Source organism: Trachurus japonicus, chromosome 10 (genome assembly GCF_045865225.1).
Source record: "Trachurus japonicus isolate A0001 chromosome 10, Traja_1.0".
Classification (NCBI taxonomy): domain Eukaryota; kingdom Metazoa; phylum Chordata; class Actinopteri; order Carangiformes; family Carangidae; genus Trachurus; species Trachurus japonicus.
This window is the reverse complement of record NC_140916.1, coordinates 24,871,342-24,895,556: the sequence shown is the minus strand read 5'-3', so window position 1 is coordinate 24,895,556 and position 24,215 is coordinate 24,871,342. Positions and strand designations below refer to the sequence as shown.

The 24,215-nt window shown below is 40.3% G+C and overlaps 3 protein-coding genes across 3 annotated transcripts; 2 read left to right on the top strand and 1 right to left on the bottom strand.

Annotated features, from left to right (window-relative positions):
* Positions 1-220: 220 nt before the first annotated feature.
* On the bottom strand, positions 221-6,166 carry itk (IL2 inducible T cell kinase). The gene is made up of 17 exons (XM_085788351.1): positions 5,904-6,166; positions 5,646-5,750; positions 5,450-5,531; positions 5,213-5,338; positions 4,953-4,990; positions 4,413-4,564; positions 4,226-4,291; positions 4,063-4,117; positions 3,528-3,607; positions 3,215-3,357; positions 3,009-3,083; positions 2,564-2,732; positions 2,096-2,312; positions 1,946-2,010; positions 1,665-1,783; positions 687-844; positions 221-572 (listed from the first exon to the last, which is right to left on the bottom strand). The coding sequence occupies exons 1-17, from the start codon at positions 6,039-6,041 to the stop codon at positions 507-509; spliced, it is 1,854 nt and encodes a 617-aa protein (XP_085644477.1). The 5' UTR covers positions 6,042-6,166; the 3' UTR covers positions 221-506.
* Positions 6,167-8,376: 2,210 nt separating this feature from the next.
* Positions 8,377-10,453, top strand: med7 (mediator complex subunit 7). Its single transcript, XM_085788352.1, has 2 exons — positions 8,377-8,486; positions 9,431-10,453. Exon 2 carries the CDS (start codon positions 9,440-9,442, stop codon positions 10,202-10,204), a length of 765 nt encoding a protein of 254 aa, XP_085644478.1. The 5' UTR covers positions 8,377-8,486; positions 9,431-9,439; the 3' UTR covers positions 10,205-10,453.
* Positions 10,454-12,569: 2,116 nt separating this feature from the next.
* On the top strand, positions 12,570-23,181 carry lonrf4 (LON peptidase N-terminal domain and ring finger 4). The gene is made up of 12 exons (XM_085788350.1): positions 12,570-13,436; positions 15,148-15,266; positions 16,448-16,570; positions 17,156-17,344; positions 17,438-17,555; positions 17,650-17,725; positions 17,916-18,030; positions 18,890-19,011; positions 19,115-19,273; positions 20,055-20,217; positions 20,352-20,501; positions 21,155-23,181. Exons 1-12 carry the CDS (start codon positions 13,136-13,138, stop codon positions 21,302-21,304), a joined length of 1,785 nt encoding a protein of 594 aa, XP_085644476.1. The 5' UTR covers positions 12,570-13,135; the 3' UTR covers positions 21,305-23,181.
* Positions 23,182-24,215: the final 1,034 nt, after the last annotated feature.

Below are 24,215 nucleotides of genomic sequence, written 5' to 3'. Positions count from 1 at the left end.
GTAGCACTGCCCAAAGGGCAAACAAATCTACACCAAACTTACAGAAAATTATATATTTGGTGTCAAAGTGTTTTAAGTTTAAAATATCAATAATTAAATCATGCAAAAAGTACTAATTGCAGCATTTTTTCTTTATTTCTTTATTTCTAAAGCAACTTTCATAATGAGGTGCAATTGCTGTATTGCTGAGGAGGAAACAATAAAAACATTCAACAACATAAACATCTCATCTATTTAATATACAGAGCATAGTTACACAAAACTGCAGTAAGCAGCTGTGTAGAAGCATTCTCAGGAACTGTCTACAGAACTATGACACAAATAAAGTGCAATAACCATGGATTGAAAATTGTCTTGTCTAAATGATAATTGGATGAAACAACTTCAGATCCTTTAGAAGAAAAAAAAACATTTGATGAACAATACATAATTGATTCCATAAATTAAATAAATTAAAGCTTTAAAAAAAAGAAAGAAAAATCATCATCCTCAACTTTCATCATGGTTTACATTTCTGAGAGGGAGGCCAGCTCATGTAGGAGGAGAGCGAAGGACGGACGATCATCTGGTTTCTGTCAGTGAGAACAGAGAAAACACATTATTACAGAACATTACTTTTCTGTTTGCTTATCCTGTCATTCAGAAGCTCTTCTGCTAGAGACATTAAACGCCTCCTGTGCCTATACCTCCTTCCAGCACCACTCCATGAGCAGGTAGATGGCGTTGGGGGCCAGGCGGGGTTTCAGCAGCCTCAGGCCTGCGTTCAGGGACTCCACCACCTCAGTGTTGGAGCGGTTCTCATAGGGAAGACGACCCTCATTGTACACCTCCCACATGAGCACACCTGAGCCAGGGTGAAGGGGAGACAACGTTATGGATCATGCAAAGTGAGACTGGCTGTTGGTCAGAGAAAATCTTAACATGAAAATCAACTCCTGATAAAGCTGAATAAGCATGCCAGTGGTTGAGTACTAATATTATGAATAGCGTCATCTAAGAAAGAAGGATCATTTTTCACTCACAATTTAACATTAACAGTTTGAACATAACAACATCATGTTATTCATCTTAACCTAAAACTGACATGATTTCTATTATTCTAGTACACCGCTTCTCAATCTAAATGAACAGAGGTATGTTTTTCTTAGCATGATACCAGTGAAAAACAATCAGGAGCTGTGCTCATTTACTACTCGGTGCAAGTCACAGCTTCTAATATGTTGCCACCTGTTTAAACCCCGGCCGTGGAGACTCTCATGACACAATTTACTTCTTAGAGATTACTGTAAATCCATTAGTTGGCATTAGACCATGAATATAGCTACCAATAGTTGTCATTTGGCACACATGCACACACAAATAGGAAAAGAAAGATGCATTCTCTTTTTCTCTGTACATTACAAAGATTTATGTTGTGAATGGATCTTTAACAAACACAAGGCATTTTTCAACCCAATCTTTTGCTTGTATGTATCCAATGATGCTCAGTGCCTATTTTGAAATTGCACAGAACCAGTGTGTTCCAGTATAGCACAGAGCCATAGCTGGCAATGCTCTCACTGAAGTGCTGTCACTGGTGGTTCAAAAAAAGGGCAAAGGGTAGATATGTCGTATGACTGGAGAGACACACAGTCACACAGACGGAGACAGACAAATCAACACACCAAATGACCAGACATCGGACTTGCTGCTGAACTTGCAGAATTTGATGACCTCTGGGGCCGACCACTTGACAGGGAACTTGGAGCACTGGGAGCTTGTGTACTGATCATCAAGAACAAATCTACAGTCCAGAGAGGGGACACATGCCATTATACAGGAGTACATGGAGGCCAACTTTTAACCATGGTAAAATTGTAGCAAATACTGCAATTAAAAAAGTTCACACAATATGACGGACAGTACAAAGAGTCGGTAAGGAATATGTGGAATGTGACATTCATACCTGGTCATGCCAAAATCAGACACTTTCACCTCATGATTCTTTGAAACGAGACAGTTCCTGGCAGCCTGTAAAAGAACAGAGGAAGGATTAATTACTCTGACAGCAGTGACACAAAGGTGGATTATTATAAATTCTTCACTCCTGGTTTACCAGATCTCTGTGGATGAAGTTGGAGCTCTCCAGGTAAGCCATCCCCTCACTGACATCCAGACACATCCCCAACATAATGTCCTGAGACAAACGCCCTTTCCTGTCCCTCAGGTAGTCTGACAGGCAGCCCTTTTCCATGAACTCAAACACAAGACACATGGGAGAGCGCTGCGTGCACACACCGTAGAGCTGAACCAGCTTATGGTGGGACATTCTCCTGTTAAAACATACACAGACATACATTTTTTATGTTGCATTTTTTATGTTAATTGTTGTATTGTTTTGGGGACTACGGATGTAATTTAGCACATGTGCTAAATACGGTGTATTTACTGTGGTTACTCTAGCACTCACTGTCCATTAATATGCATTGTCCCGACTAAATAAACAAATAAAGTAAGTAAAGTAAGTGACTGGGTCTCAGTGCATTTTGCCTGGATACTGAACATGAACATGGACTGCACTTACATCATGACTCTCGCCTCTTCTTTAAAATCCTCGTCTGACATGCACTCCTCTCTTATCATCTTCACTGCAACCCTCCTCTCCCTCCACGTCCCCTCCAGCACCAGCCCAAACTGCCCACTGCCCAACTCCTGACCCAGGGTCAGTTCCTCAGGGTCCAATTCCCACTGGTCTGTTGTGCAGCAAAGGAGAAGTTTAATGAACAACAGCACCCACAATACTGCATTATACTGAAATAACGACATAGGGAACATAGCAAAATGTGGAAGTTGAGATGATAACTTCAGTTGTGTTTTGGTGTACTTAACACAGTGCATTTCTGTGAAAATAAGAAATAACCCACTAGAGGACAGCAAAAACAAGACACCCAGGATTAAGTTGTAACTGTTAGTTATAACTGAGCTCCAGTTCAACCAGCTGAGCTGTTAATAAAACTGTACACTCTGACCTGCAGTGGGGTGTACAATGTCCTGGGAGCAGTGTCCATCTACAGAGACAGGGTGTCTCAGGCGTGTCGTCATGCCTGTAAGTACATAGACTGCACATTAATACAAGAATTGCATAGCAGCAAGCACTTGCAATTTGTGTCTATGTTTGTGTCTATGTTTATTTTATTGTTTTATAATGCTTTTTTGAGGGGAAAGTCACACTTACCGGCAGCGTTATGCTGGTGGTAATGGATGAGCTCAGGAATGGTGCTGAACAGGTACTTCTCTGCCAAGTAAAACGCACCCTCTCCTGTTTCTGTCTGTCTGATTAGGTAATGTTTCACTCTTGGATTCTTCTCTCCATTTGACCTTAGGGAGACGAAAAGACAGCAAATCATCCCATTGTGTTTATTACACTACTGGCTTCAAGCCATTATGAGTTATATGTTGGCATCAAGTGATTTACACAGACTCAAGTACATTATCACCATTTCATAATAATCAGTTAAGAAAATGAAGGAAATAGGAAATAAAAATACCCTGGGGCTTTGGTGAAGACCGACACTGTGTAGATTCCTGCCTGTCTTGAGTCGCGCACCATGAACGCACCTTCTTTTCCCTAAAAATAGTTGAAAAAACATAGATCATTAAAACTTAACATATTTGTGATTTACTTGTTAGACAGGTTCACTGATAACAGCGAATACTAGCACAGTCTGGTAGGCATTTTAAATAATAGATCATGATGGATAGCTGCTCTACCTTCCGCGTGCAAAATGTAGCAAAACATCTCACAGCAGGAAATTCAACATTGGAGGAAACATTGTGGTTGTTCAAGTCCTATGTTATGTCAGATTTTCATTTTGCAGGTGCATCTGCATTAATTTTGCAAATGCAACACTACTGTAGGTGGTACAGTCACAGTAAAAGTGCACTGCGTCACACAAGAGGAACATTCTGAGTATCATCATCAGAATTATTGGCATTTGGATTATTAGCATTTTGAGTTGTTGTTTTTTTTCTTGCAGCCAGAAGCGTAAACAAATGAAAATCAATAACCACTGTTGTTTTTACCTCATTCATCAACAAAACCTCTGCTTCCCCTCTGGTGACACTTTTGTTGTACCATCTGTGAGAAAACAAATTAACCACAGTTAAACTGCTCCCATAGAGGGCAGAATTGATTTTCAGGTATTTGCACGTTAACAATTTGCAACAAAGATTAAATAAAACTCACTCAAATCTCTCAAAATTGTTGCCAGATTTTTCAGCTACGTAAGTGCTGGGCACAAAGCCGGTGTTTCTGATGAGGGATCAGGGAAAAAAATGTACATCAACTTATTATCCTGATTTGAAGGAAAAGGGTATATGATTTTCAGCGTATACAAAGTCTGAGAATGGACGGCTGTTTCCGTGTGCCCTACCCTTGGTTGTCCTGTACGGCCCACCACTCAGGGTGGGAGCTGTTAAACAGGACATACTCCTGATCTTTCCGAAGAGGCAAGTCGTCGGCTCTCTGTGGCGTGTAGTCTTGAAGAGCGATGACCATCCTCTGATTTGTATCACGCAGTTCCATCTGTCAAAGTAAAAAAAATAATGATTGAGAAAAACTTCACCTAGATAAACATGAGAAGACCCCACAGTAAAGGACTTCAGCTTCGTCACAATGAACTCTGGGCTATGATAGAGTGAATTTTAAGTGTATCATTTTACAGTAATGTCAGCAGTAGAAGAGGGCATGTGGTATGAGCAACACAAGATAATTAACCAAAATGCAGAAAAGCAAAGTCATCTGTGCCCCAACCAAAGCAGCAATGCTTGGAAAGATATATCTAAGATGTCACATCGAGCTGTCTTTAAACATGCCATCCCAAATGCAAAACAGCCCTGAAAGCAAAGACACTTTATAGTCAAACATATTTCAACGACAGCACTTAATTAAGCTTCAAAAAGGGCTACTGTACCTCTGGATCAGGGAGTTTAGGGAGTGGCTTATTGGAGGCTGTGGAGAAAACAGAAATATGAAATTAGAGGATGTTTCGGACAAATCTAGCTGCACAGAATACATTTTTTTTTTAACATGATTGAAGTTATGCAACACTGGTAAATGTAGATCATATCAAATTTTGGTTTGGATAAGATAATGTCATGCTGTAACAAATACTCAAATTTAGATTAGAATGAAAATATGTATTGAATGAAGAAGTAAGGAAATAATACAGACCATAGCCCTCTGGATCATATACATGACAACCTGCTGCCAGTTTCTCTGTTTGTTGACAGCATCTCCATTTTCCATCCATCCAGAGGTTTGGGTGGTATTTCGCAACCAAATTATTATGCTTTGTCTCTATATCAGACAAAATAAAAATCCTTTGAAATACAGAGGTTATACATTTGCATTTTGTACAGTTCAGGGTTCACCATTATGTGTCACGCTGCTATCGTTACTTGAACTCACCCTCTTTGAGTGCTCTGACCCATCTCTGACGGCAGTCATTGTCTGGGGCGAAAATGTAGAGGTAATGGTTGCCATGAAAAACCTGTGGAGCCATTTGCATTATTATTATTATGTAAATAGATCACATTTACTGTATACAACAACATATTAGTGTGTATTTTCAAGTGTACATTATTTGAGCAATCATGAACCTCACCTGAAAAGGGTACTTATAGTCACACGGTATGGGCACATCAGTACACACAATCTCCACACATCTAATTCTGGAAAGCTCAATGCAACCTTTCATCATGGGCTTTTTCTGAAACGAACATGATCTGTATTACTTCGTATTTAATCTAAACAACATTGATACAGTTTAAGTTACAGTTAGTTCCAAGGAGGTCAAATTCTCACTACGTACCTCCTGACTGAAATGAAAACTGGTGCATGAATTAAATATGTGACGACTTACCCCTGGACGGCGTTCAGAATACTTTAGGTCTTGGGTGTCCAATACAAAAAATCTCTCCTTGTAGTTACAAGGTGATGTTCTCTTCTTTTGTTGAGATTTTTTGATCATAGTTCCCTTCAAAATCACCCTGGGGAACATCGTAACAGCGATGAGTAACAGTGTGAGCAACACTTGGGGGTTTGAGCACACGGGGAGAGAGTGAGCACATCGCAGTGGCAGAGGAGATGAAAAAAAAAAGCTGTGGATTGTTTGACTTGATAGACGCTGTGGAGCTTCCGGTATAGAGTTGTTGCATTGGGTAAACCACATCCTTACGGCAGGTTGTGCAAGCAAACAAACACCCATGTACACATGCACACACACACACACCACACACAAGCTATACAGAGTTACATGTACTTTCACTAACTGTCGTAATAAGTCAGTGAAATGCTTCTTTAATCTTGGTAGTTTTGAAAATCCTTGAAGATAACGATTGCAACATAAATAGTGAACAAAGTTAATGTTAATTTAACAAAAAACTGATTTTTAACTTCTTTTTTTTTTTTTTACAACTAAAGCAATCCTTTTTTTAAAAACACACTTGAAAACAGTTTTGTTAAGCCTGTTCATTATATGTATCAAAACAAAGTACACATCAAGAAGTACACTGACATTTGTTCAACGTTGACACCATTGTGAAGATTTAGAATGTTTTGCATATTTTTATGATGGGACACGTTTATTTGTTTAACCTTTGTCTTCTTGTGTTAGCTTTCTGCTACCATCTATGGTGTTAGGGTCAGTTTTGACCCATGTTTTAAATCAGCTGTAAAATACACTAAAAACATTTTTTTCTTACAATTTGTTTTTCTTTCTTTCTGCTGGGCTTCCTTATCCATGAAACTATTGGTTTTAAAAGTGCCCCTGGGCCTTTTTGTTACTACACCTTGTCTTCAATTTAACCTTCCTCTTGTCAGCTTTCTGCTACCATCTCTTGTGTTAGGGTCGGTTTCGACCCGAGTCTTAAATCAGCAAAAACAATTATTTCATTCCATTTGTTTCTCATCTCTTGGTTATGTTGTTAGGCTTCCTTATCCAAAGGTTATGATTTCAGTTTTACCTCTAGTTATTGTTCTTATCGTTATAACCGGGTCAAAATGTACCCTAACACTACAAATGTCATATTTTTGAGCAGAGCATTTTAGAATTTTTATTTTCATTTTATTTTGTTTTAATAGAGGTTCCTGACAAAGTCAAAAAGCCTTGATGTATAAAAAAATTTATGTGGTACTTTTATGCATTTAAAACCTTAAAATGGGTCACTGGTGACCCAAACACAACAGGGAGGTTAATCCTCACTTTTGCCTTTTCTAATGCTGCATATATAAAATGTAACAATAGCAACAATGGTGTTGGGCTCTAGTAAACGGGGAGATGGAAAACGTAGTTTGATAAACAGTGAAAAGAAGAGGGAATAATAAATATATAATAAATAAAATTTTGAAAAGTTGTAATTTAAACTGCACCATTCATCCTGACAAAGCAAAGGGGATTTAATGGATACTACAGCACCACCATCAGGAAAACTGCTCTTACCATTTTTCTACTAAAGGTTTGGATGTAGGGAATCTTGTCTAGAAGCATATTTTTGTGAAAGAGTGGGGCAATGTACCAAACCCCCAGGGTTAAGGGGGAAAAAAAGAAACATGCTAAGCAGTTTTGAATATTTAAGTCCCATTGTAAAGTTCTGTAAGTTTAATTGTGCAAATGTTTTATTTTGCATAATCAATTTCCATATAAAAATATAGTAGGTATAAGGGTTTCATTTAGTTTGCTGGAAGGTTGCTAACCCTAACTGTATCAAGTGTTTAATTAGATATGAATATATACGTGTATATATATCCTATGTAGCCTATTTAAATATTCATTTTCTTCCTTTAATATCATACACTCTTGAAAACGTGGTGTGCTTCTTGCTTGTGTTAAGAAATTACACAATTGATATTGTTACTATTATAAGTATTATTATTATTATTATTATTATTATTATTATTATTATTATTATTATTATTATTATTATTATCATCAAAATTGTTAGTATTAGTATCTGTTGCAGTCATAAGCCCGGTAGTAGCAGAGGTATAGTGGTAATGGTATGATAATAACACCGGTGTTGAGGAAGTGGTTAAGATTATTTGACATATTCATAGTGCTTTCAAATATGTGTCATAAGTTACTATTAAATTAAGTCAACTGTTAAATGCACTTTTAACTGAAAAGGGGGAAACTTTTTTCTCATCTCAAAGTTTAAAATGTCAGTAGATATTATAAAAATCCTTACCTTTCAGGTTGCATCTCTGCCCCCTCTTCGGAGAGCTGCTCTATCATCGATCAAACACCGCTGACAAATGACGACCAATCAGCGTTCAGTCTGTTCGTCACGTGATCAGTTCAGCCAATGGAATAAGAACAGAAACGATCATTTACGCCCGTGAACGGAAGGAGCGAAGCTTGTTGTGAGCTAATTGTTCGACTAGCCTTTCGCTTTGTTACATTTTACTTATTATATCTTCATTCACGGGTATACGGGTCGTTTGAAAGGTATGTAGAGATGTTACCACTGGCTCTCCGTTTGCTTGTGTTGATAGTTAACGTTAGCTTCAAGTTTGATGTAACGAGTAACGACGTAACTTGCTAGCAGCAGTTAGCATCAGTACTGTTAGCCAAGTAGCAGCCACAGTGCCAGTTGGCTAATTAACATGCTACCGGCGTCAATGTCTGGCTTTGTCTGTTCAAGAAGACCAGACATTTTCAATAATATGCCAGTAATGGTTTTAGGTGTATACTAGAGATATACTGTTTCCTAATTAGCCAGGTGTACAGTGCTAACACAACTAGGGTCGCCCACCACCACAGACGACCAGCAGGGTAAGGTTGTCCTTACCATACTTTGTGCTGGGAAGCAGTCAGATGTTGTCTCGGTCCTCAGAAAGATTCATAAATGGAGCGAAATCAGATTTCTTCTTCTTTTTTTTTGCAGACCTCCACACTAAGTAGAGTAGTCGCCTAGTGGGTTGCAGTTTGTCAATGGCATCACTGCTATGCTACTTGAGTGACATTTGCACCTGATTATTGCAGCTCACGACCTATAAATGTCAATATTGTGCGCTTTACTCCTGTTGTTTTGTGACAGTTGATGTTATTTTACGTATTTTACTATGCGTAGCATAAGTGGACCGCAAAACACTTAGTTTTTTGTTTGAGTTTTATTATAGATCAAAAATACCCAGGAATACATGAATTTAGATAAAATTACTGGACTTACTACTATAGGGAAAGGAAAGCTTACTTACGTGTTGCTGCATTAATGCGTTTGCCCACTATGAAAACTGTAATTTATTGTAATGAATACTTGAACTCTTGATAACAAAGTCTAGAGCAAATGACAAGCTTTCTAAACTACAACTGGTGTACCATGGTGTGACTAGTTTCTTAAAGAAGGAAGAGCGTAGAAGAGAAACTGATTGATATTTTCTCTGTTTCAGGTCGGAATCATGGGTGAACCACAGCAGGTTAGTGCCCTGCCTCCCCCACCTATGCAGTACATCAAAGAGTACACAGATGAAAACATCCGTAAGGGTTTGGCTCCCAAGCCACCTCCGCCCATCAGAGACAACTACATGATGTTCGGCAACCAGTTCCAGTGTGATGACCTCATCATTCGGCCACTAGAGAGCCAAGGCATTGAGAGGCTCCACCCTATGCAGTTTGACCACAAAAGGGAGCTGAAGAAGCTCAACATGTCCATTCTCGTGAACTTTCTTGATCTTCTGGACATCCTTATCAAGAGCCCTGGCAGTTTAAAGCGTGAGGAGAAGCTGGAGGATTTAAAGCTTCTGTTTGTTCACCTGCACCACTTGATAAATGAGTACAGGCCGCATCAAGCCAGAGAGACACTGAGGGTGATGATGGAGGTGCAGAAGAGACAGAGGCTAGAAACAGCTGAGAGGTTCCAGAAACATCTGGAGAGGGTGGTGGAAATGATTCAGGGATGCCTCGCTTCCCTACCCGATGACTTGCCACAGATGGAGGGTCCAGAAGGAGCTGGTGATGGGACAAGGGGTATATCTGCAGCAGTTAGTATTGGTTGTTCTTCTGGGCAGGCTCCCAGGCTGAAAAGTGAACCTATGGATGTAGAGGAAGTGGGTGCCAGCTGTACAGCAGTGGGTCAGCAGGACAAAACCAGCCCTACTTCAAAGAGAGACAAAATATGGGACAAGGATGCTGCCATGTGCAGTATTATTGATGAAATTGCATGAGTTTTATGTTGAGTAGTAATTTTTTTTTTGTAAATCTAAGCTGTGTATGCCCCTTTGTATGTTGTATTTAGTGTAAGTATGGACAAGGTTGCTGTGCTTCCACTGGGCCTAAAAAGCTCTCTGGGATGGTGTTTTTATTTAAAAGCTATCATGTAGATAATTTTACCACTTCCTGTTAAGATAGTCAAAGAACTTAAATATCACACAGGTGCCAGCTTTCAGTGTTTGTAATAAAACCAACTTTTAAAAAGAATCCACTTGCAGTAGGAGTGCAATGCTGTCAGTATAGCATGGTGGTATTTGTTTGAAAACCGAACTTGGAGATCTTTGTGTTTAGATGCTTTATACTCACAGACACAGACCTTACACATTTGCAAAGCATTTAAATCCTGTCACTGTGACTTGCAGTGTCTAATCTCGTTAGAGTAGTTAATGAAACGTATAGACTGTACTTACAGGATTTGAGAGCACTCGACAATGTAACCTGTGTTGTGCTGGCTTGTCCGTGTTTCTTGCAGCAGGTTATTTCTACAGGACTGAGAAAGAAAAGCAACACTTTTACCAACCGTCTGTTGAGTCTCCAGCAGATTCACTTGTTAAATTATGTAAACTTAACCACACGTCACCATGACATCACATTTTCTTAAGTATGGCAACTCGGCTGAATCTTAAAGGACAATTCCTGGCAAATTCAACCTGGGGCTATAGTTTCCTAACATTTTAGGGTTATGCAGTAGTTCTGTCTGTCCCCGCATCGCCACAGCAGCGTGTAATGGGAGCGGACCGATCTTACGCTGTTTACATCCCACAAAACCGCACTCTTTTTCTACAGACAACATCAGATGGCTGTTCAAACATACATGGAGTGGTTTGTTTACTTCAAAAAGCCAACATGTTTGTACACAGAGTCTCATGCCAGAGTCATGAAGCCCTCCCGTTTGATTTATCAACAAAGGAATATCAACTCGGAGGCACAACGTTTTGTAGCAGTGAGAGTTTATTCTGCCTGTAAACATAGTGAGCCATCAACTTGACTGTCGCACAAGACTTTGCGAGACTTTGTATTACAGCTCCGTTTACAAACATGGCTTTTTGCCTTTAATGGACAGTGTAGTTGAGACAGACAAGAAATGAGAGGTAGAGAGAGGGGGAATGTCATGCAGCAAAGGCTCCTGAGTCAGGTTCAATATGGGGCCGGCTGCAGCAATGACTATAGCCTCTGTATATGGGGCGCCCGCTCTACCAACTGAGCTAATCGAAGCCCCACATGTCGGCTTCCTTGAAGTAAACAAACCCTTCGTTGTTTGTTTGAATAGCCATCACAAATAAATAAATAAAATTGCCTTGCCTTGATGTTGTCTGTGGAAGAAAAAAATGCGGTTTTGTGGGATGTAAATAGCCTAAGATCAGTCTGCCCCCATTATACGCTGCTGTGGTGATGTGGGGACAGACAGAACTACTGCATAACAGGAGACATTAAAAAGAAAATTTTCAGAATCATTCTTTTAGACGTAAAATATTAGGAAATTATAGCCCCAAGCTGAATTTGCCCAGAATTGTCCATTAAGGAGTTAAATTATTATTTTTTAGATATAGGTGTAGGCTACTTCTGTGACACAAGGCAGTTTCAATAAGGTTAATGATATGTATGGAAGGTATTTGACAAAAACATAACCCAACGATTGAGGGGTAATTGGCACTTGGTAAAGCAAATGTGTAATTTACTACACTTATTTTATATGTTCTAAAGCATGCATTTCACAATTACGTTTGTGTGGCCAGCTGCAGATCCTGGCCTCGTTTCACTGAGAAAGGCTTTTCCCAACATGCACTGCATTGTGTAACAGATGCACACAAGTTTTGTTATAAAACTGCTCTGTTCTGCAGCACATTCTTGCCATGCTGACAGCCACATACCTTTAAAAAATAAAAAAAAAGGCAGGTTCAGCCTCAATGCGCAGTTTGCACTTCCACGGGATCTTAATAACCTTGCATTATACACATTTGTAAACACTTGTTTGTGGTATATAAGTGAAAAAAAAAAGCGAGGACGAACGTAACAGGGTTTATGTCACAGTTCTCCCACCCCGCCCCCTGGCTATTATTGTTATCATCTGCTGGGATTCCCTTCACTGTGACAAGGTATTTTCTGTACAGTCCTGAGCCAAACGGTCCTCGCCACGGTGACAGGAAGCTTCACATCATTAATACGTTTACCCACGGAGCGTTTCATTAAACCGAACAAATATCTAACAAGTGCTGTCGCAGGAATTATGTTATGAAACTCGGCATCCTTGGGTTTCACAACAGGGCGGAAAGACATCCTTTCATCCAATCGGAGTGCGCGCTGCTGCGTCACGTGGTCTTTATTTATGTAACGTAATGATGTTAAACGGTAACCTAGCTTTTGTGGTCGTGCATACGTCCCCACAGGGGTTAAAAGCGGACAGTGGCCACTACTAGGGAGGAATAATATTAATGTGTGGATATTCAGCTTTGTCTAGGGCTGCGTTTATGGAGTTTGGAGCGGCGCATTGGACCCCGGAAGCTGACTTTTATTTATATTTTTTTTTATTCAACCTGCCTTTAGAAGGGAAGATGTTGTGTGCCCCAAGCCAAAGTCTAAGTTAGGACAGAAAATGGATAATGTCAGATTTATACGAAGAGGAAATCTGTGAGGTGAGCATATGAGAGCTGGAATTAGCATTAGCCTAGCTGGATACAAACCGGTCAGGCAGACGAGATAGAAAGGGGGAGAAACATTTACTGTATCGCTGGCTGCTGGTGCGTTATTTAAATGGTCCATGCGCTACTACTACCACTACTTGACAGAGGAGCTTCACCGACTACAGCGCTTCGACGGGAACCAGCAGCAGCCTCCCTTTGCACAGGACACTGTTGTTGCGGTGACATAACCCGTCCGGTCCAACCATGGATCTGCTGGAGTGTCCGCTCTGTCTCTTCCTGATGTGCGAGCCGGTGACCATGTCGTGCGGCCACACGTTCTGCCGGAGGTGCGTCGGGGGACAGATCCTCCCGTCCAAATGCCCCTCGTGCAAAGTGCGGTTAAAACAAAAAGAGGTGAAAGGCATGAAGAACAACGTTTTGCTCATCGGTGTCGTGGAGAAGTGCTGCCCCGACGAGACCAGAATGCAGTGCCATGTACAGGAGAAGCTCAAAGCCAACGAGTTCGTGGAAGCTTTACGCATCACCAATGAGGGGCTAGACTTAGGTAAGGCGCACATGTAAGACATCGCTACAGCTGCAGACACTGTACAGGACGCTGTCTTGTGTGTGGACGTTAATCACAATGCCATAAAACAAAGACAGACAGACTAGTATGAAGTCCCACTTTTGTGCACTAGTAGCTACACAGTCATAGCTGATTCCCAGTCTACTGATTTATTTATTTAAATGTTTAATAATCAGCGACAATGCACATTAATAAAACATTTAAATAAATGTAAACATGCCAGAATTAGCCTAAAGACTATTTTACATCTGCTGTCCATGGACTGCTAAGTAGTCACCCTAAAAGATGACAGAGAATTGTGCACTCCTGCCACACATCACAGCTGATATAAGCTCACTAGTGAGATACAGGTATAATAACAGGAAATAGGGGGAAACCACAGGTATTTACTGTATCGGGTGTGGGAGTGGCCTGAATGTATATCTGGGTCAGTTATCAGTCTGCAGATGTTTCTTCTTTCTTGTTAGATTCTTGTTTTTTCCCCCATGTGCACATTGAACCGTTTAGGCAGAGTGACAAACACAAATGTTTTTCTGCAGAGTAAGAAACATGCACTGGAGAAGTTCACATGCATCATCTTGATATTTAATCCAACAGCTGTTGACTGGAAAAATATTGGACACAGGCTGAGACGATTTCTGTTTAGAACAGGGTTTCTGTGCATTGCTGCGGTCAACAACACATGCACTGAAAAGAAGACAATATGTAACGAGGATGTTGTGTAATTTTTTTCATAGCTTGGAGGATGCCTTAAATTTCTAGAAACAGCTTTGCAAACAACTTTTCTTCCACTTCATCTGTGCACTCTCTTATCTTCTGCACTTGCCTGTGTTGGTGCAACTGACCTTATTTTCTCTATATGCAGCAGAGAGAAAGCAAAAAAGGGACAAATTCTGCCCTAGATGAGTTTATCTTGTCAGTAGGCGTCCTGGGGATCGTAGGAGTGTTTGTGCTTCAGCGAATCAACGTACTGTTAACCTACATGTTTGCTGTCTGCCAATCCAATTAAACACTGCTGCTTAGTGCTTACCTTCTGTTAGTGCTCTCCTTGTGTAATGATTTCCTGGCAGATTCCTGTGCGGCAGTTAAAGGTTGGGCCTGGTCATTTTACGATTGTAAGATTGTATTATGTGGGCATCGCCAGTCATACAAATCTGATTAAATCCCTTATTAATAGTAGTAGTTTCTCTTAAAGCCTTGAAAAGACACACATGTTGGTGTAGCAGATGAATGAAGATATTTCATTTGTTGGAACCAAAAACACAGTTTATATAAGCTGCTCAAATTTCACTTTCTGTTTATAGCAGGGGCTTAATACATCAATGTCAAATCTTTAATGTCCCAGATACTACAGTGAGAAGTGATCGTATTCTCTGATGACACCAGTCTATTGTGTTCCAATCTTGTACCTGTACCTTTGTTTTAGGTTTGTAACAATATTAATGTTGTTCCGTAAAATTTATAAAAGTGTACTGTGGCAAATGTATATTGAAAGTGATTAAGAAAGAGCATTTGATGGAGATCAGTCATGCGTTATTCAGTCATATGCACCACTAGGAATTTAGAACCTCAGGTCTGTGAATTTTTTTTTTCATCATACTTACTTAGAGTGTAAGTTGTACAGGAATGTAATGAGTTTTGCACCGTCTCTTTCTCCCTGTCTTAACTTTTCTGTTTTTACTATCCTCAGCCCCAGATGATCTGAGCTTGAAGGTGTACAGAGCTGAAGCCAACTGGGGCCTGTTGCGTTTCTCTGACGCACTGACAGACCTCGACTACCTCTGCTGCCTTCGTCCCAACTGGACCGAGGTGAGAGTCAGGACAGTTATGACCAGACATTACGTTTCACATATTATGGTGTCTTTTATTTTCCTACAAAGCAACAAAGAAGTATACAATGCTACATTTAAAGCTGCCATTTCACTTCAGATCACCTGAATGTAATTGCAGAAGGGATTTGTGTGTTGGTTTTGTAACACTGAATTGAATGACACACAAAGAACCACAGAGGAAAATCTGCTGGCTTTTTTTTTTTTTTTAATTTAATGTGTTTTGTAAATGTATTTTAACTCAGTGTGCAAAGCTGACCTGTTTAAAGATGCCCAGTGAAGGTTGCTTTTGGTTATAAAAGAGTCTCATATTAATGTGGATGAATCTACATTACCCACATTTGTTTATGTGTCCATTCAATACTGTTTTATCTTTGTAGTTATTTTGTTATTATTATGTAGTAGTCGACTCACCCAGCATTTCCTCGGAAAGACAGAGCGATTTACTGCAACCGACTACGCGCATGCGCCGACAGAGACTAGCAGAGCAATTTGACAGAAGACAGAGATGGAGAGAAAAAGAAAAAAAAAGAGTGAGAAGCTTCTCCGCACCGACAGCCGAGGCAGGCGGAGCAGCTCGGTGTCACTAACCTCAGCGGTCCTCTGGTGCTCCACGTCTGTCTCACACTCCGCGGCGGGCTTACCGAGGCTCGGTTCTCCTGCTCACAAAAAAGTTAGTCTGGAGCCCTGACGCGCGAGCCAGATAAGTGTCTTTACGACAATACGCGCTAGAGCTCATGGGAAATGCAGTCTTCATTCCGGCAAAACATGAAAGTTCCTCGGAGGGGCTTTAAAAAGATTTTCTCTTTATTGGAGTTATGTCATTCACAGTGTTATACAAACAGTTACTTATGTCATAATGTCATTTAATCACTTCATGCCAGTGGGTGGCTCAGTGCTAATGCAGAAACACACACTGTGTGCGCTCATTTATATCATGTTGTTTTATTTCCAGAGGTATCACTTGTAAATTTCACATCACATTTGATACATTATGCAAATGACTATCAGTGCAAAAGAAGCAAGAATAAATACATTTTATAACGCAATAGTGTATCATTGTGTTATAGAATTCTTATAATCTCTGCAACCAGATGTTTGACATGTGCCATTCACTTTTACAGGCATTGATGTGCTGATTGCGCTGTTGTGTTTGTGCAGGGCTTCTTTCGTAAAGGGAATGTACTGCTGGAAATGGGTCAGCAGACAGAAGCCCTCATCCAGTTCCACCATTGCCTAAAACTTCAAGCCGACTTTGCTCCTGCAAAGAGCCAGATCAAGAAGGTTCGTTTACATCTCTGACTGCTCCTCTGCTGGGAGGTTAATGTGCATTTCCACAGAAATAATAATCGTGAAGAATACTGTGCGATTTAATACACCAAGCAAGTTTAAATGTGTGATTTTTAATTATAGGTCACATTATGATTCATCTGTTCAGAAGCCAAACATGGCGTGCATGATCATCTGCTCTGATTAAAGATAGTTTCCAGTATGTGTGGGTGCAGTCTGTGGTTATTAGAGACAGAGATTGTCCTCTTTCTTTGAAAAATGTGCTATTATGTTTGTTTTCATTTCAGTCCAGGTTTAGTTTTGGTTGTCTTCTTGTAGTCAATATATTCTCCTAACTTAGATGTTATTATCTTAGACTAGGGTTATTACCTTATTCTAGGAGGAGGAGGTAGCTGCAGAAGCACTAACGCTGCTTTTAAAAACACCACAAATGTGTCTTTCAAGCAATAAATTCATTTTAAATATATAAAATAGTAACACATATTTCACATGAAACATTTTGAAATTATAACAAGAATCTAACAGCCGTCTTCACCCTTTATGTGACTTGTTTGTGTTGTGAAATGGATACAATGTTAGATCCTGGAGGCAGAGGGCATGGCAGTGCCGGAGGAGGTGTCCTGCATCCTGCAGGTGGTGTCAGAGTACTTGAAAGAGCCCTGTCCCATCACCAGCCTCAGCGGCTCTCAGGGGCCAACGCACCCTGAGGGCTTCAAACATCCACCTGGAGAAGAGGGGGAGGGGAAAGGGAGGAGAGACGCACAACAGGTAAGGAGAGGACAGAGAGAAATGTTTGGTTTTGGAGGTGCTCGAATGTAAATATAAACCCTCGACTGATCACACTGTGTTTCGGGCTTCAAGGTGAAACACGATACAGGTACCGAGTGCTGCCTCAGCCTCTGCCAAGCTGTTTCCTTCCTCCCTGCTGCTGAAGACGACGAGGAGATGATGATGAGGAAAGAAGAAGGGCACGGCAGGGGTATCTCCTTCTTTCTTTTCCCTTTTCTTCCTCACTAGTGTAAATTCATCATAGAGTTTGAAACAAACTGTGATGTGTCCGCCCTCTCTTTCAGGTGAAAGCAGTCACCACAGAGGGAAGACTCTGAGTGTCCTTACCGTGTCGGACTTTGAGTGCCCTCTCTGCATTAGGTCGGTGTCCTGGAGTGCTCTCCCAATCAATACTGCATTGCTGCCTGCTGCCTTGTGTTCTTGCTCTCTCCTCTCTCTCTGGTTAATGTATACAAATAAGCAGCGCTTACATCTACTGTACAAATAGCATGAACATCCCTCCTCTGCAAGTTTGTTTTGACTAAAGCTCACATCTCTCCGCTCTCTGAAGGTTGTTCTTTGAACCAGTCACTACTCCCTGTGGTCACACTTTTTGTAAAAACTGCATAGAGCGGAGTCTGGACCACAACCTCCGCTGTCCACTCTGCAAACAGCCACTGCAAGAGGTAACCACCCACAGACACTTTTATGTGTCTATTTTCAACTGAATAGGAAAGAGTCTGTTTTTTTTTTAGCTTTGTGAACATCTCCATTTTAAAAGCTGATTAATTATTAAAGCTTTGTTGTTGTCTAGCAGGCTGTGGCCTTCAGATACCAGATTTAGCTCAGTCTGGGTCAGCTGGATCTGACTGCTTTTGTTTTAGCTTTAGTTTGATAAAAATGATTCTCTACCATTTGTATCTGATAACTCTGCTATCAAATTCACGTCAAGTACTGTACAAGGGACCAGAGAGCTACCTGGTTTCTCATACTTATGTTTTCCTTGGGACAACTGAGAGAGATGTAGATTACCAGCCTGGATGTTAATTACATGGCTGTGTTTTGTGATATGTCACTAACACTTTGTTTTAACAATTTGATACAAGCAAAGTTGAACTTAGATTTTGGTGGTCAAAGGTCAAGGTAACTGATGATCTTTGGTTGTTTTGAACATGATCTCTCAAGAACACCTCGAAGGAATCTTTTCAAAAATTGCATGTACTTTCAGGAGGTTGAAGGTCAAAGGTTTGGGGTGATGTGACATCATAATACATGCTTTTTTTTATTAACACTGCCTTGAGGGATTTTCTGTATAGTTTGGCACTTTCACCTTGACTCAGAAATGAACTAATAAGGATTTGGTTTTCAAAAGTCAACGGTCAAGATCACTGTGCCACTTGAAACATTAAACTCAACAAATTGACAGAGACATGAAACCATGAGTTGGTAATACTAGTTGTGTTGCTAGAATACAATGATTTCTTTTGAGTGTTTATATTATTGTGTGTGGCTGCTGATAACCTGCTTCCACTCTTCTCTCCCTAGTACTTCAAAAACAGGAAGTACAACCCCACAGTTCTTCTTCAGGACATCATGACCCACCTTTTCCCCTCACAGTTGGCTGAGAGGAAACAGGTCCACGATGCTGAGATGGCTGAACTTTCCAAGTAGGCATCTCTCAGCTGCACATAATACAGTCCACACTCTGGATTTATGGTAGCAGACCTTCAGACTCTCTTCCTGATTTCTCCTCTGTCTCTTCCTTTGCAGTCTTACTAGGGACATCCCTATATTTGTTTGCACGGTGGCCTACCCCGGAGTTCCTTGCCCCCTGCACATATTTGAACCTCGGTACCGGCTGATGATGCGCCGCTGCATGGAGACTGGCACCAAGAAATTTGGCATGTGCAGCTATGAGCATGGCAAAGGGTATGTAATACACAGAAACAACCCCTTCACATTTCTCTGTACTTTGATTAATTATCCAGAGCAGCCTACTCAGGTGAAATGAATGTATTTTGGTAGGTAATAATAAAACAAAATTAAATGAACTGAAAATGTATATAAATTTGAAGGTCCATTCCCTGTGGGTTTACACAGGTGTTTACAGTTATTTTGACCAGACTCTCTGGGCAATGGACAGACCATGTTTGACATTTCTCTAACTGTGAATCACACAGCAAGCTACGTGCACCCTAATGACTGTCAGTGGTACAGAACATGCCGGCAGCACAGCAGGCAAGGCTTAAAACAGTCATACAGTATGTGACCCTGAGGGGATGGAAAATAGCAGCATGGTCACCAATCTGCCATGAGATCTGCTCTGTATCCATCCTCCACCAGATATATGTTGCTAGTGCCAAAATATGATGTCATCAGGATTATTAATGCTAAGTTAAATTATAGTTCATAATTCTACCAATTCTTTTCTGGACACCATTATACTGAGTCTGTAAGTTCATAAAAAGCATCATTTACAATACAACCCCTTTAAAACCTCTGAGTATTATAAACTAAATAAAAAAACATTTTTTACTTAAAGACAGAAAAGGTACATGTATTCTTTCAAACAGACATATTGATCTTTAAAAAAGTACAAAGTATAAAAAGTGAATAATGCGTGAACAGTAGCCTTTTTTTAAGCAATATGTTAAATATTATATATTAATATGTTCTGGGTCATTTCATGTTTTTGTTTCATGTGCCGCAGGTTTGCAGACTATGGCTGTATGCTGGAGATCCTTAGTCTGGAGCTGCTGCCTGATGGACGGTCCTATGTGGACACCGTGGGTGGCAGCAGATTCAGGGTGATTAAGAGAGGTCAGAGAGACGGCTACCACACTGCTGATATTGAGTACCTGGAGGACCTTAAGGTCAGCGTCTTAAAATCACACTCCACCAACACTGAAAGAAGATACACAAAGTGTTACATCTGGACCACTCTCTCACTCGCTGCGTATCTCTCTCTCTCTCTCTCTCTCTCTCTCTCTCTCTCTCTCTCTCCCAGATTGATGGTAGTGAGTTGGAGCTTTTGCAGCAGCTCCATGACAGCGTGTACCAGCAGGCTCAGGACTGGTACCAGCGCCTCGGCAGCCGCATTCGTGAGCAGATCAACAGACAATATGGCACAATGCCAGAGAAGGAGGAGAACATACAGGTAGGGGCTTTAACACAGTTGTGACAGTGGTTGCAACCCTTCACCTCTAAGTCCTCTGTACTATACTATATTTTGAGTGCGACAAAATAGCCAGTCCTGGTCACTATAGTAACAGCTTCAATTAATAATTAAATGATAATTATTATAGGTCTTTGTAACTATTTTCTAACAACATTTTCTACAGTCGTGTCTGTCCATTTAGTATAAATCATGTATATGAAACATTACTGCCAAGTTACACAGCAAACCAACCAATGTGACTTGTTAATTTATAATTTTGTTTCACTTGGTAGCCCCTGTCCCAATAAATGCAGTTTAGAATGAAAATGTATTTCTTGTTTTTGATTGGTCATTCTTAGAAGAAGAGATAATTTGTTCTCTTCTTTTTATTTTTAAGTTCAGTATTTGTTTTATGATTAAAACACATACAGAGCTCCATCATGGCAGAATAGTAACATTATGTTGAAAGGTTGTTGATAATGTTGATAGGGTTATTTCAGTGAAATAACTAAAAACATCAGTTGGTGAGTTGGAAGTTGAGAAAAACACAATTTAGAAACTGGATGAGAGTGTGCTTGAAAAACAGAGCTCAGTAATTTCAAGTGATTTCTGCTAAAAAAGACTCTTGTGTTTCTGCTCTTATTGTGTTACAGGCCTCGTCCAATGGTCCTGCCTGGTGCTGGTGGCTGCTCTCTGTCCTCCAGCTGGACCCCGCCTATCAGACCACCGTCCTGTCCCTGACCTCGCTCAAAGACCGCCTGGGACACCTCCGCCTCGTTCTTGAGTACTTCTCTCAGAGCTAGACCCCACAGCACCATGTCACTGTGGCTCCAGACAGCTGAGAGTCAAATATTACGCACACACAGACAAATGGGAGTGAAACCAATGAATGCACTTACACCATAGAGTCTGAAGGTTGAGTTTGTTTGGGTTTATTTTTTGGACGACTCCTAATCATAGAGGAACTGTTAATGTCACAGCTCAAGGCCAGATCACCTGGTCAAAAGCAGAATGATAGTGATTTTATCATAAAAACATGAAGCAGTTGTAAAGGGGTGGGTTTATGCTCTTTGAGTTTGCTTTTGTTATCTTTCTTACTCCATTTTCTTGCCTGGGAATTCAAGAGATTTGGGACTAGTTTTCTGAACACACGTGTACGTGTTGTACAAGTGAGGAACTGCAGGACTGACCAAAGACATTTCTTATTTAAGGTCCTTCGAAAATGATTAAATATTATTTGTCAACAAAGTAAATCTAGTCAAAGAAAATCAAAAAATCATTTTGCGAAAAATCAACACTAGGTGCCACTGTTTGTCCAATTATAACACACAAAAAGAACATGCTATAACATCAGCCAAGCTCGTGCAGTATACCGTACTGCCATGTGTTGCCTATCCAAATACTCTGTATTAACACAGCTAAGTTTGGAGTGAGAATTAACATTAATAGCACTACATGACATGTAGAGGTTTTTCAGGACTATGCACATCAGAGGATTAAAGTCTATGTGTTGCAAGTAAACATTTTGTTTCCCCTGAGTGATAGCTGTTGCTGCGGGGCACATTTGCAATGCTTGCATTTTAGTTGCATTTATTGGCCTTGATAGCAATTTACTGTGGCTCATTTTATAATCTTAAAAGATCCCTATTTAGTATTTGTAAATACTGCAATAATAATTTATCGTATCTCTTGGAATGGATGCTGCTTGTCATCATCGGGTGGTAAAAAGGTTTCTGTGAGATTCTGTAAATGAGGAGATGCGTTCAGTGAATGGGCGATTCATCTGTACCAGCTTTGTTTTTACAGTATGAACCTGTCTGATCACATGTGCTGATGGTCAGATATGAATTCAGCACTGTTTGCTGGTAAAGACGCAGGCATTTTTGTCTGTTGCCATTTTCATGAGCTGATGTGAAGGCCGCAACACCTACCTCTGGCCTCAACCGTGTCTCCCCGTCTGTTTGGTCTCTAACACCGGTCATGGTGCCTCTGAGTGCCTGGGCCAGCTCCATGGAGACCTGTCTTAGAGTTTCTCCACAACAGAGAGGACAGACTGTGTGGGTGGTTTTTGCCATTTTGATTCTCATTGATATGAAGCTACATTCCACAGAATGTTAAAGCTGCATTGACGCCTGTAGTCGATTTACTAACAAATGCGGGCTTAACTGGGTGAAACGAGAGATTATGTTCATTTTTTACTTTGATAAATGTGCCATAAATATTTCTATGTCTTGTGTTTTATAGGGATAGTTAGCTGAATTGAAACTGTGTTTATGTTTGTCTACATCACAGACTCTGACTTTGGGCTTCGAATCTCATGCCTTTTGTATGGTGGACACTAGTGAACTACCGTCTTTTCATGGCCAACATATCACTTTAAAAAGTCAAAATTAGTCCAGAAAACACAGATACAGTACAGTTGTAGGGTGATATTGTACATATACACAGCTTAGAATAAAAGGGGTGATCATGAGACTTGGTGCAGCATTGGTTCCCTGGATAAAAGGCAAATCTCTGATGACTCTCTATGACTTTACATTAGGAGAACACACACTGTTTGCTACCATCTCTTAATATGTGTGGAAGTTTTTAAATCCGTGTGGGAAAAAGGTCAGAATCTGAGACTTTAATGTGCCAGTTACCATGACATGGCTCCAAAGCTGTTGATTTCACAGAAAAATTGCATGCATCATAAAGGTCAGTTTCCTGCTACCGGACATGATTTAAGCTCAAATCAAAAAGGGACTTCAATTCTTGTGGATTTCTTTGAATGACCAACCTCACAAGCCTTTTTGGTAAACACATGACAGCAATAGATAACTACAAGTTCACAGCCACTGAAGCGGATTTCACTCCCTTCTTGCACTTGTTAGAGAAGTCTTGTTTTTGCACATTGAAATGATTTGTTGTGTTTTTGTTTTCTGATGCTCCGCTGCAATCTCGCACATTTTTCTTCGTTTTTCAAATCATATTCCTCTGTGTCTTTGTCATTAAAGATCTGGCGTTTCATTGAATAAAATGGTGATGCTCTGTGTGTTGATCACAGTGGACGGGGACTAACTCTGGTTTACTCTGTTTAAAACAAAACTTAATCCTTGCAATATAATAAATGAGATATTGCAATATCATTGACAAATCAATTAATTCACCTCTGTATTTTGGAGCTATTTGTAACATAGAGTTAAAGTTGCCTATAATCTTTTAATAGGTTCAACTTAAATGCTGCTAATGCATTTTGCCACAGTTGCAGTGTAATTAACTGTCAGAAAATGTCCTCCAATACAGTTAAAACAGTTTGCACTAAATCCACTTTGTCTACAGTACAGCCAGAGCCATAGTAAGTGACTGGTTCTTGGCAGCGATTCGTTGTGAGAATGAGACTTTGTGTACTTGGCAAAGACTGTGAAAAGCACAATGGTTTGCTGCTATGTGCTGCAGCTCTGCAGGAAGCGTTGGCTGATGTGGTCTGATGGTCAGTGGTCTGTGGGCTGTGTGCGAAACTACATGCCTGTTGTTATCTGCACAAATGCATCCATACCAATATCTTTACACCTACTGAAAATCACGCAAAAATGTATTTCTATTCATTCCCCCACCTCTAAGCCAATAGCAGTAAATTACCTTGATCGGATTATTGTTTATTTGCTTGCCCCCTGGATGACTTTTTAAATGTTATTATAAATAAAGCTTATTGAAGCAAATCTTGCATTATCT